The 12,614-nt window shown below is 39.2% G+C and overlaps 1 protein-coding gene and 1 long non-coding RNA gene across 2 annotated transcripts in view; one reads left to right on the forward strand and one right to left on the reverse strand.

Moving 5' to 3' along the window:
• The first annotated feature begins 7,017 nt into the window (after positions 1 to 7,017).
• LOC138945589 (uncharacterized) overlaps positions 7,018 to 12,614 on the forward strand; it is a 291,977-nt gene continuing 286,380 nt past the window's right edge. The window contains exons 1-2 of the mRNA XM_070317039.1: positions 7,018 to 7,513; positions 12,583 to 12,614. Of these exons, the coding sequence (XP_070173140.1) occupies positions 7,282 to 7,513; positions 12,583 to 12,614 (264 nt within the window). The 5' untranslated portion in view covers positions 7,018 to 7,281. The remainder of the gene's footprint in view (positions 7,514 to 12,582) is intronic.
• Positions 7,770 to 11,973, reverse strand: LOC138945595 (uncharacterized). The gene is made up of 3 exons (XR_011449045.1): positions 11,052 to 11,973; positions 10,173 to 10,263; positions 7,770 to 9,102 (listed from the first exon to the last, which is right to left on the reverse strand). It is a non-coding gene; the product is annotated as an uncharacterized lncRNA (long non-coding RNA).

A 12,614-nucleotide genomic window follows, 5' to 3' on the forward strand; every position in this document is an offset into this window, starting at 1 on the left:
CTGGAGATCAGAAGGTAACATGTAAAGGCCGTTACCAACAGCAAAGTCAACTTTTGATCTTGCATAACGGAGAGAGTCTTGATACCTTTTGATGCTGGAAGGCAGATCAACTGCAGAGTTTATGACATCTTCTAAATTTGATAACAACTGTTTCTGTGCACCAAACCCTGTGCTTGTTCTCATTATGTTTGATCGTGTCTGTGCCTGCGAGCCTAGCAAGCACCACGCATATGTTCGGATAGATTCATTGATCCTTTCAACACCTGATCCAGTGAAACCTTTGCCGGTGTCTAATATAAAAGTAGTCCATGCATTGTGGTGCTGTTGTTCTATTGATCCTAACTGTACCTGCACATTTGAAGAAAAAGATGTATGACCTGGCCAGTAATCAAAATTATACCTCCTGTGGACACCCCATAAATATAGTGTTCCCATGCCATGGTTTTTGTCTTGCTTTTGCCTAAAGTCGGTCTTAAAATCTATATTGAATTCATTGCAGAGACGCTCATACACTTTCATGTTTATCCTATTGTTGAATGGGTTCCAGCTCTTTTCATGCGGCATTGGTGCCTGAAGTTCAGACAAGATTCTCCTGCACTGATAGTAAACGTGAAATGTGTACACACACTTTGTCAGTAAGTTTGAATTATTCATGTGGTCTGCATAGGACACTCCACATCCTGTGGTTGCACAGAATATTGCAAAGTTTAACTGATTCTGATAGAACTGAATTGGGTGAGAGTTCCACATCTTTGGAACACTATCATTTTTGATTGGGGAATTTAGGTAAGAATGGAATGGGTCAGGCACTTTAACGCGAATGGATTCTGTTTCTGTTACAGCAAAGTCCAACTCATGGAAAGAAATAGTCTTTGGATTGTAATATGGTCCAGTTTTGTATTTAACGTCTTTGTTGAATTTATACTGACTCATTTTTGTTGTTGAATAAAAAATGTTTATCACACTAACAAATGTGAAGACTAGTGTGCCAGTTAAACTTGCAACCCCTATCAACAATCAAAATGGAGGAATGAAAGTTGCACTGCATGAAATTATGTACAAGGTTACTTGGTATAATATCAGTAAAAAAAAGGCTAACAACTGGGTTAGAATTAATGGTAAAAAACATTCTGTAGAAGATGGTTACTATGACTTCTGCACTTTAGAGAAAGAATTGTTTGCTCCAGTAGGTATTACAGCGAGTTTAAATCATGCAAGTCTCATTGCTACTCTTACTATGCCCAAAACTAGAGAAGTAAACAGATCATTTGAGTTTCCAACCAAACTCCTTGATATGCTTGGAATTACAAATATATACAAGGGAACACGTCCCATTGACATGGATGTTAACAGTGTACTGTTTGTTCACATGAGAGAGCTTAACACATCCTATAATCTGTTTAATGATCAGCGTTCTGATCTGCTTAGGATTCTTCCACCGAGTGATGCCTCTTTTTGTAAAATGCACGTGCCAACATTTAAGACACTTCAGTTCAAGGACTTGGAGGAAGGGTGTCATGAATTCCTACACATTGATCTGAAAAATCAAAGTGGACAACCAGTTGATTGTTTGTTTAACATTACATTGGAAATAGTTCCATAAAATATTGAGTATTAAAATGTCGAGTGGACCTACAATAGTTTATCCTGTTGCATGTTCAACTATAGAGTTGAAAGACTTAGCAGACGCTATCGACTTTGAGAGCAATGCTGAAGTTGGTGCAGTGTATGCATTCGAGTTTACAGACACTGGCTATTACAAGAGAAAGGAAATCGACGATGAAAAGAAACCAAGATTTCTCAAACTAGGTCAAATCCGTGATGTTAATGTACCTGATCCAATTGTCGATGACATATACTACATGTGGAAACATCAGAATAAAAAATGGGTACTTAGTCCTGTTATGAAAAAGATTGACTGGGAAATGAAGTTTGAATTTGTGAGTCCATACACTCTTGTTGGAAAAGACGACACATTCCGTAAGTCAATCAATGCTAAACCACTAATTGTTAGCCTTGTTCCTGCGTTTAACAGCAGGGGAGAAGTTGCAGTTAAACCTTTCCATAAGAACAACTATCTCATTCACAGAAAACAAAGTGTTGAAAAGGACGCTGACACCATTGTCGATTTTATACCCAAGCTTCCAATAGGGCAGAATGCAACTATGATATTTGATATAGTTGTCAGGAAAAGGGAAGAAACCACAAACACTGTTCTAATGAGAGGAATAAATCTCAACTGGAGACCATTAAATGTTGAAGAAGTCAGAGTATTTATTGCTGTTCAAAAGGATTCTAACACAATAAAAAAACAGACGTCAAACCAAAATGTTGTTGTTAACGCAGATATAAATAATTTAACAGAAATAAGAAGTATTAATCTTACTTATCTTGATTTGATTGCTTTCTACTATACAGATAAGGTGTTAAGCAATGAACAGCTTCAAAGCTTAGCAGAAACACTGGCCAGTGAGAATTAAGATAAATATTTTATATTTTGCATTAAAAGATGACTAGCAGTGTGAAGCTTTATCCTAATATTGATGAAAGTGCAGCAGAAAGTCAACAATTCAGACTGGCACACATTAGTAATATACAAAAACAACTAGAAGATGAATTAGAAAAATATTCTCGCGCTAGACGTAAGTACTCAACAACTTACAACAGCCTTTCTAATGCCAGCACTGGTTCTACTATCCTTGCATCAGCTGCAGGTGTAACGGGAACAATTCTGTTAGCTACCGGAGTAGGGACTCCAGTTTCTCTAATCCTAGGTGGTGTCGCAGCAGCAGTTGGTGGTTTATCATTTATAGCATCAGCTATAATGAAAAAAATTGTGAAAAAGCTTGAAAAACACGAATCCATTTCCACTCTTGCATCATCAAAATTGTCTAGCCTAAAACTGTCTATCAGTAAAGCACTTGAAGATTCAAAAGTTTCTGACGAAGAATTCAAACAGATACAAACAGACTTTGATGACTACAAAAGTAAGAAAGCAAGTATTCAAACAAAAACACGAGCTGAATATAACAAGCCAATCGATATAGAAGATCTGAAAAAGCAGTTTTTAAAAAAGGGGATTCAAATAGGACGGGAAGAAAAAGTAAAAATAGAATCACTTGTAAAGAGTTAACTATTCGTTTAGACAGTCACATTGCATGTATCAGATATAATTCTAACAGTGAAAGAACATATGAAGTAAAGTATTGAGCGTATTGAGCTTAAGAATGTTGTATAAGAGAAAGGGAGAATGTACGTTCTGGGTTACCGATTCCGACAGACCCGGCATTGGTTCAAAACAACCTTACTTTACTGTATTTTTGTTGTTGTATGGATTTATGCAGTATTTTTCTGATTTTGTCGCATGTTTCATTTTAGTAAAAGTTTAGTCCAGAAGCCTATTTTGCGTTAATATTTAGGGTCTGTCGGAATCGGTGAGCCAGAACGTACATTCCCCCTTTCTCTCACGTTGTTAGAACAACAGAGAAGAAACCAACACAAAAGACGCCAAAAGTCTACTTCTTTTTGCTATATATATATATACTAGATGAATACCCGCTTCGCCGGGTACGGCTTCGCCGGGAAGAAGTAGAGCCGAATACCCGGCTTCGCCGGGGCACCGTACGAAGGAAGGGAGATAAACGCGCAAAACACTGGAGAAGATAAGGAAGAGTTACTGGGAATGGATGTACAGAAAAACCAAAATCGGTTCAGCGCTGCGCGCTGAGAGCACGCACGTATTCAAAATGTTCCACGATTGTGTCCGGGGTCTACCTGAATATGCCCACCAAATTTGAAGCAGATCCATCGAGAACTTTGGCCGTGAATCGTGAACACACAGACAGACAGACAGACACACACAAGCCGTATCCGAACAAAAAACAACCCTGAAATAAAGTGTTTTCAGTACAATTTACCGTCTTACAGGCACACTAATGATCTCATGAAAACAGTTTAGCTTATCATCTTAGATCTGACCAGGCTTTTATCGGGGTAAGACCATTCCTTCAAATTGTCTCATGCCAAAACACAGCACCCTGGCTGCTTTTCGCGGTGAGTTTAATTGTTTTTGTGACTACATTTCAAATGTTACTTGTTGCATTTAAACACTTCATTCATCAAAACAATTACTTCTGTGCACAGATAGCATTTAGACTGTTTTTTCTTTGGTATGTGACAGAGTGGAGGGATGTTCTTATTTTATGTAAAAGCCTGCCCCGATCTTATAAGGTGCGCCTGACAGTTTTCAGTGGAAGCATTGAGCCTTTAAGCTGAATCCAAACTGTGTTAGATCTGAAACATTCAAAGGTAAGTCTGCTTTGTCTCCAACAACAATAAGAAAGAGAAAGAGAGAGTGACCCCCCACACACACACACACACACACACACACACACACACACTCACACTCACACACTCTTACGCATGCACATATATCGTTTCAGATATCCGTCTCCGTTTCTTCATGTAAAAAGTGTGATTTACCTGTTGCATGTGATATCCGCTCTTATTACAAAATGTTCAACAAAACATCATCGTAAAATTACTAAGTCTACGGACATCCATTGGCACGACTTAATTCTGCTGAATCGTATGTCTCTTTTGACTGCTTAGAAAATCGAAGGACGGAAATAACATTTCCTCAAAGCCAAATTGGATGTTGCAATGATGTACAAAATATGTTTATTTCTTTATTTATGATAACAATCGCACTTGGTGAAAACCTTTGGTGTATACAAGCACTTAAAGCTTCCAACCCCCGGTCTGTGTTGACGTGTGTTTTTACAGGGTATAGTAGGGTCACAGTAACGTGCGTATCGCGTACACTAGGATTTTCTGCCATATGAAATTAATATCTTTTGATGCCGAATAAACAGACAAACACGTCAGTATGATACAGTGATTACTTTACTTTGCATTTCTTTGAAAACACGCCTTTACTAAGCGACAGTCTTCGAAAAAAATCGAAATAGGATAAGAAGACTCAAGAAACCGGAAGTAGAACTCAATCACTGCTTGCAATCATATACGGTAGCTTATTGCTGTTAAAACATTCTCAAACTTTGTGTGATCAGTAAAACATTTACTTTTGAGCGTACAATGATGTCATTTAGGTTTAATCTAAATACACGTTCTGCGAACACTATGCAACAACAGTTTGTTTGTTTGTTTGTTTGTGGCTCTATCCCATCTCCCCCCTTTCCCCGTCGCGATATAACCTTCGTGGTTGAAAACGACGTTAAACGCCAAATAAAGAAAAGTGTGTGAAAGAAAACAAAACAGGAGCAGAGTGATACGATAGGAATACAGAGACATGTTTCTTGGGACTTGACCCTTGCAGGTAGGTGGACTGAAAGTAGTGTGTGAACAGAACAGAACCAATTCTGTCTGTTTACAACCGCATGAAAGCAGGAAAGAGATCGTCGTCAGATTGAATTACAATAACATTAACATGCTTCCATTTGAAACTTCTCGGTCTTCATCGGGGATTGACGCCCTCCCAAAGTCTAATTGAAGCCCTCCGTCGCTTCGCTCCGTCGGGCTTCAATCACAGGCGGAAGGTATCGTCCACTGGACCACTACTTCCATAGAAAGACTGTGATAGTAGTAGTCCAGTGGACGATACCTTCCGCCTGTGCTTCAATTAGCTTTTGTCGGGCGTCAATCCCCGATGAAGACCTCGAAGTTTCAAATGGAAGCATGTTAATGTGTAATTAAATACGAGTTTTATGAAATACAAAATACTTATTTTAGACAAAGAATTCGACATGATGAGGCAAAACCGGAAGTGAGCAATTAGAAAACGACAATATCCGTTTAATCAATCACGTATTTCCTTATAACAGTTTCATCTTTCGTATGCTGCATCAAATGACATCTGGAAGGACAAAACTATCTTCTTCCAGGGCTGTAGCTTTTTTCCCCAGTTAATTTTTTCTCTTTTTTGCAGTTGATGCACATTGACTCAATTTTGTTTCATATGGCTGGTGTCTGCTAAATGAAACTAACCAATATGGATGCCAAGTCAGTCCATCTATAAGAAAAATCGACTTGTATGTGTATTTATGATTGCAATATTAACCTGGGACTGAATTATCTTCACTTATCGTTTGGAAGAATGACATATTTTGATTTTCTCAACACGATGTTGTACTCGCAGGTTAATGTCTAAAAGTATCAATAGGAAGAATGTTGTTTGTATATTGCCTGATAGAACAAAGCCTTAGCTTTTGTTTAATGTATAATTTACAAATGTTGTTGTTGTTGTTGTTGTTGTTGTTTGCATTTTAGTCCTGAGTTTGGGACGTATAATAAGTAGTTCCCCCCGCGGGTTAGGGGGAAGAATTTACCCGATGTTCCCCAGCATGTCGTAAGAGGCGACTAACGGATTCTGTTTCTCCTTTTACCCTTGTTAAGTGTTTCTTGTATAGAATATAGTCAATTTTTGTAAAGATTTTAGTCAAGCAGTATGTAAGAAATGTTAAGTCCTTTGTACTGGAAACTTGCATTCTCCCAGTAAGGTAATATTGTGTACTACGTTGCAAGCCCCTGGAGCAAAGTTTTGATTAGGCCAAAAAAAAAAATAGGTCTGTTTACGGTAACCCGACCGACCCTATTTTTTTCGCGCGACCCTAGACTTTTTTTTGGCATTTGGGGAGAAAAAAAAAAGAAAAAAAAATCTCTATTTTTTTGCAAAATAACGTAAAAATATGGTTTTTGGGGGAAAAAAAAAAAAAAAAAAAAAAAAACAATCCCGACCTACCGACCCTATTTTTTTGGCCTATGTTACCGTAAACAGACCTTTTTTTTTTTTTGGCCTTAGTGCTTTTGTGAACAAGAAACAATTGACAAGTGGCTCTATCCCATCTCCCCCCCTTTCCCCGTCGCGATATATAACCTTCGTGGTTGAAAACGACGTTAAACACCAAATAAAGAAAGAAAGATGATAAGTAGTAGTATTTGTTTAGAATGTATTTGCATGAATCAGTATAATTACTTCCCTTTTTTACTACGACCTTGCACGTGACCTGTGGAACGTCCCATATTTCCTTTTGCGTCATAATTTTTACGTCACAGCAAAGACAGACATTGATTCGCAAGAAGACTCAACTTTACAGTCCACACTCGAAGCACTATTAGGCAAGCTGCAAGCATGATTCCCTTTGCAGCTTGAAAGTGTGTTCACTATTTCACAATCCACAAGAAAATATTCTTCATGACAATATTGTTCAGTGGAAGGCATTGCTGGTTTTCATTGCCGGGTAAGCGCAGACACCGCATGTGATGTCACTGCATCAGAAACCGGTCCAGTTTCGCATTGGGTGCGTTCTTCATTTCATGGGCCTGATTTTCCTCCTGACTTCTATTGCCACTCCGGACCTGTGGATATACGAGAAAGAAAGCAGTGATTCGGACGAGCTGCACGGTCGAAGTGTGTGGGACTTTGATTTCCCCACCTGCACCAGATCTAAAACAGGGGGCCGGGGTTGGCGATGTGGGCAGAGGCCGGAAAAGAGTAAGTGTGCACCTTACCAAAGAAACTACAATGGGAAGAAGGATAACTTCCTCATTGGGCATGCTTAGAAATGAGAATGGCTAAATACGAGTTATTCCCCTTTTCTACATGCTGACCAGGCTGTCTCCTGCTTTGTCATGACTAGTACAGTCGATCTTTCTCATGCTGTGACTTGCTTTATTTTCACATTTTCGGTATTTAAAACAGCAAACACACACACACACACACACACACACATACACTGAAGAAGTTTCCATTCTGATTCGGTTATTTTATTTGGTGCTATATGTTTGCTTCACATTGTTTCTTCTTTTACATTGCTAAACACATCCATAATGCATGCATGGCTCATTCGAAAGAGGGCAACTGAATAACTGATGCCCAATAGCAATAAATACTGAACAACTGAACAATAAATAGCAATAAATGATGACAGCGCCAAGTTTTTAAGTACAAAGTGAAATCATGTGACTGGACAAAGGCACAATTACAAAATACAAATAAAAAAATCGAGGCTCATTTTAAATTAAGTTCTCAGCTCATGGGGAAGCATAAGGTGACCCTAGAAACCGAAATTAGGAGACCTCCCGCCCCCAGGGCAGACTACACAAAAAAAAGGGGGGGGGGGGGGGGCTAATTTGTGAAAAAGTATAAAAGGAATCGAAAACTGTATACATGTATTTAGTTAATACCCCAAAAATTGTATAGTATATACAATGTCAGACCCTAAAGAAAGTTTGTTAGTCTTTGCTTAGGCAAAACAAAGCAAAATAGCCTGTTTACGGTATCCCGACCAACCCTATTTTTCTAGACCAACCCTAGACTTTTTTTTTTGGCATTTGGAAAAAAAGAAAAAGAAAAAAAAAATCAATTTTGTTCTTGTTTTTTTGCAAAATAATTTAAAAAGATGGTTATAAAATTTTTTTTAAGAAAAGCCGACCTACCGACCCTCTTTTTGTGTGCCTATGTTACTGTAAACAGACTAAAAGGTACATCAGAAACAACACACCAGGGAGGGTCCAAAATTGTATCAAAATATAGATGGTAGGGAATTCAAAATAAAAAAGACAATAGACAAAACATGTACTTCGGCTCATAGAGCCTTCTTTAATTTTTGACTCATTAAGTCCATGCTCCGAGAGTCCTTTTTTTAATTTTGAATTGCCTACCATCTATTTTTTTTATACAATTTTGGACCCTCTTTGTACGGAGAGAGTTGGCAATTGTTAATCACATTCTCTCATCTCATTGACTCTCCTTCAGCTCCTTGGTAACATGCGTTCCCGTCTCTGCCAGGATTGGACACAGCAGCAGATAACCGGTAAATATGTAACAGGCATAAATGGCAAAATAGCTCGCCTCGCCTGATAATATATGAGACAACTGTTCTACTACAAAGTCTTTCTTGGGAGGCTTGGCTAATTTACTCGCTCGTTTTACACGGGGTTCCATCGTTTTCTTTTCTAATCGGAAAACCTTGCTCCTCAGTTTGTTGACCTTCTGCCGAAGTTCCGCTTCACGAGGGGATGGGGAAGATGACGACTTTGATGCTTTACATCCTATGTCCTCCAGGATCGCCTGAATGTCATCTAAAAAAGAAAACACACATAAAATAACATAACCATAACAAGTTACTTCTTCTTCTTCTTCTTCTGCGTTCGTGGGCTGAAACTCCCACGTACACTCATGTTTTTTGCACGAGTGGAATTTTACGTGTATGACCGTTTATAACAAGTTACAACCTGGAAGAAATTAAAACACGTGTAATTAAATCACAAAATGAAAATAAACAATAGCGTAGGAAGGCAGGCCAGAAATGAAGTGTATTAGCAACTATGGATACGATGTGGAACAATGATGGAATTGACCTTGTTTGGTACTGAATGGGTGAGGCCATTAGAACTGTACCCACGGAATACGTGCTATATAAGCTTCATATTGATTGATTGATTGACTGATTGATTAGGACAACAGTACCAGGTAAACTCCTCACACACCATGCCTCTTTCTTTCTTTCTTTATTTGGTGTTTAACGTCGTTTTCAACCACGAAGCTTATATCGCGACGGGGAAAGGGGGGGAGATGGGAATAGAGCCACTTAATTGTTTCTTGTTACACCATGCCTCTAACAGGATATGTTTCCCATCTTTACGTGTTGGAACTACAGGTACAATTTCATCCATCCATGCATCCGCCCTATACAGCTTCTTCTTCTTCTGCGCTCGTGGGCTGAAACTCCCACGTGCACTCATTTTTTTTGCACAAGTGGAATTTTACGTGTATGATCGTTTTTACCCCGCCATTTAGGCAGCCATACGCCGCTTTCGGAGGAAGCGTGCGGGGTATTTTTGTGTTTCTAAAACCCACCGAACTCTGACATGGATTACAAGATCTTGTGCTTGCGTGTACACACCAAGGGGGATAAGTCACTAGCAGGTCTGCACATAAGTTGACCTGGGAGATCGGAAACATCTCCACACTTAACCCACCAGGCGGCCGCGACCGGGATTCGAACCCTCGACCTTCCGAGTTAATAGACCGACGTCTTACCACCCCGCCACAGCGCCCGTCACCCTATACAGCAATTATCAACTATGTAATGGATGGGTTTAAACATTTTTTGATGTCAGGGTGTTCTTCATGGTTAAAAATCTCTTACCTGGTTGAACAATTTGTGCATCAGGCGACAGGTCGGTGCTGGCTTCATTTGTAGCTACCCTTTGCGATGGTGGCTTCCTCCCACTAGCAACCTGCAAATGCACAGCTCTTTAACTGACAAACTCACAACCAACACCCAGTCACAATGAAACAATTCTCCCAATTTCATGGCATTGGTCTTAGGCCACACAAAAAAGTGTATGTTTCTCGTAAGGCAAAACAAAAAATAATCTGTTTACAGTATCCGGACCGACCCTATTTTTTTCCCACCGGCCCTAGACTTTTTTGGGGGCATTAAAAAATGAAATTAAAATATTCAGATGGCTAAAATACAAAAATAAAAAGCCGACCTACCGACGCTATTTTGGGGGGGCCTATGTTACCTTAAACAGACTTTTTTGTGGCCTAACATGACTAAAGGTGGAGATTTTTTTTCTAAACTTTTTTTTTTTAAACCATCTTTTTAACTTATTTTGTTGAAAAACAGGAAAACAATTGATTTTCGAATACCCCTTTTATTTTTGAAAATGCAAAATAAAAGTCTAGGGTCGTCGGGAAAACATAGGTAGGGTCAGGTGACCAGAAACATACAACTTTTTTGTTGTTGACGCCGACCCTATACTTTTTTTGCCATTTGGGGCTGTTTTTTGGCAAAATAAGTTCATCATATCATCATAATCAAGACGTCGATCCAAAATAAGTAACTTTTTTTTGTTGGCCTTATCATTTTTTTGCGCTAAATGCAAACAGGCATTATTTGATGGGAACAATGCTGGGTTTTTTCAATTCTTACATCAGCCTCAAACTTGTCATTACTCAACCTGCATTTAATAGTGTGCTTCATTGGTTTGCAAAAACCTAAAACCAATAAATAAATAACCTTCGGTGGTGGATTGGGCACCGCAAACAATGTCGGGACAGCATTCCACACAAGTGATCCTCTCTGCAGGATTGTTTTACTGGTTGGCCTCAAAGTGATCAGTACAAAGCTTGAGACCTTGAACATCAGCTGGCTGCAGCTTTTCAAAGTCCTCTCGCCTTGTGAATTGCATCCATATTCTGCACCTAGTTTGACAATAAAAACAACAATGTTATTGTTAAACTAAGCAAAAAGGAAAGACAAAAAATAAATCAGATCTTCAGTCTAAATCTAACGCTCTGCCTGAACGCAAAACGGATGAGTGATGTACCTTTGTACTGCAGTTTTCCCGTAAGCAAGGTTTGATAAAGATTTCGGCAAATATGCCCACGGGTAGTTTGTCATCAAGTGTAAACTGTTGTTTTGTACTGACTGCTGACTCACACTCACAGTCGTAAGTACAGTGTACACAGGCTCAGGTACACACGCAGACACACGCGTACATAGTACAGCTAGTACAGAAATCTCAGGATGAACCGATCCATGCTATGTTTGTAATATTTCATTTGCATATTAGTTCTATAAATACTGTAGTATCATAGCAGACAAAAATGCCCAGAGACAGTTGGCTTATCTGAGTGAGTTGACTCGAGCATTCTCATTCTGAAGAAGGTAAACCTGATGAAATAATCATTGCACAACCCACCTTTTTTCTTCTTTAGGGAACTTGTGGAAAGTTTTCCCGAAGCAGCTCTGTTTGTAACGGGCGTTCTTGCAACAAAAAGCCGAGCACAATTTACCACCACCTCGCACGCGATCGGTACCTACGCGATCCGCCATTTTGTTTTCGCCGTCAGCATGTGACTAGGGACGATAACCCACAAACACTTTTTCGCATTTTCTTCGCAAGTTCCACGTCTTCCTTATGTACAGTGTTTGACCTTACTTTCATTTTAGACCCCGCAGCCATATAGATCTACAATATAAATATATGTATGTTATATAATATTGTAGATGGCTGCGGGATCCAAAATGCCTTACTTTGTACCGTCCTGAAGAAGACAGCAACAAGCTGTCAAAATATTGATTAAGAATGTACCAAACCTGGTTACTGTTGTGTTCTCTTTTTGTTTAAGCGTGTATCATTCTATTCAGACAATCCACGATGTCAGGGGAGTTTTGCATTGCCTCATAAAGCATGCAGGCATTCCGCGTAAAAGCCAGAACAACAATAACACAAATACATTGGATTAGGCCATTAGGGTACTCCCACCAACCCTACTCTGCCGACCTTGTCTACCCTATTTTTTTTCTGTCAACTCTACACAAAAAATAAAATAAATAATGTCACCACAGGCACTCTTAACAAAATGAAAGGTTCTCTGACAATGGGGCATTCAGTGCTCCATACCCACGAAAAATGACGCGGCTTGTTGTTTTGAAGACAAAAAAATGACATCATTATTAATATTACATTATTAGTGATTCGATTAGAGCCGCAGTTTTCTTCAAAAATACATGTTCCTATGAATTTTTCCCCCAACTCATTCAGGCAAGCTGGCGGGGGCGGGGGCTTGCCTGTGC

This window comes from Littorina saxatilis, linkage group LG13, assembly GCF_037325665.1.
Source record: "Littorina saxatilis isolate snail1 linkage group LG13, US_GU_Lsax_2.0, whole genome shotgun sequence".
NCBI classification, from domain to species: Eukaryota; Metazoa; Mollusca; class Gastropoda; order Littorinimorpha; family Littorinidae; genus Littorina; species Littorina saxatilis.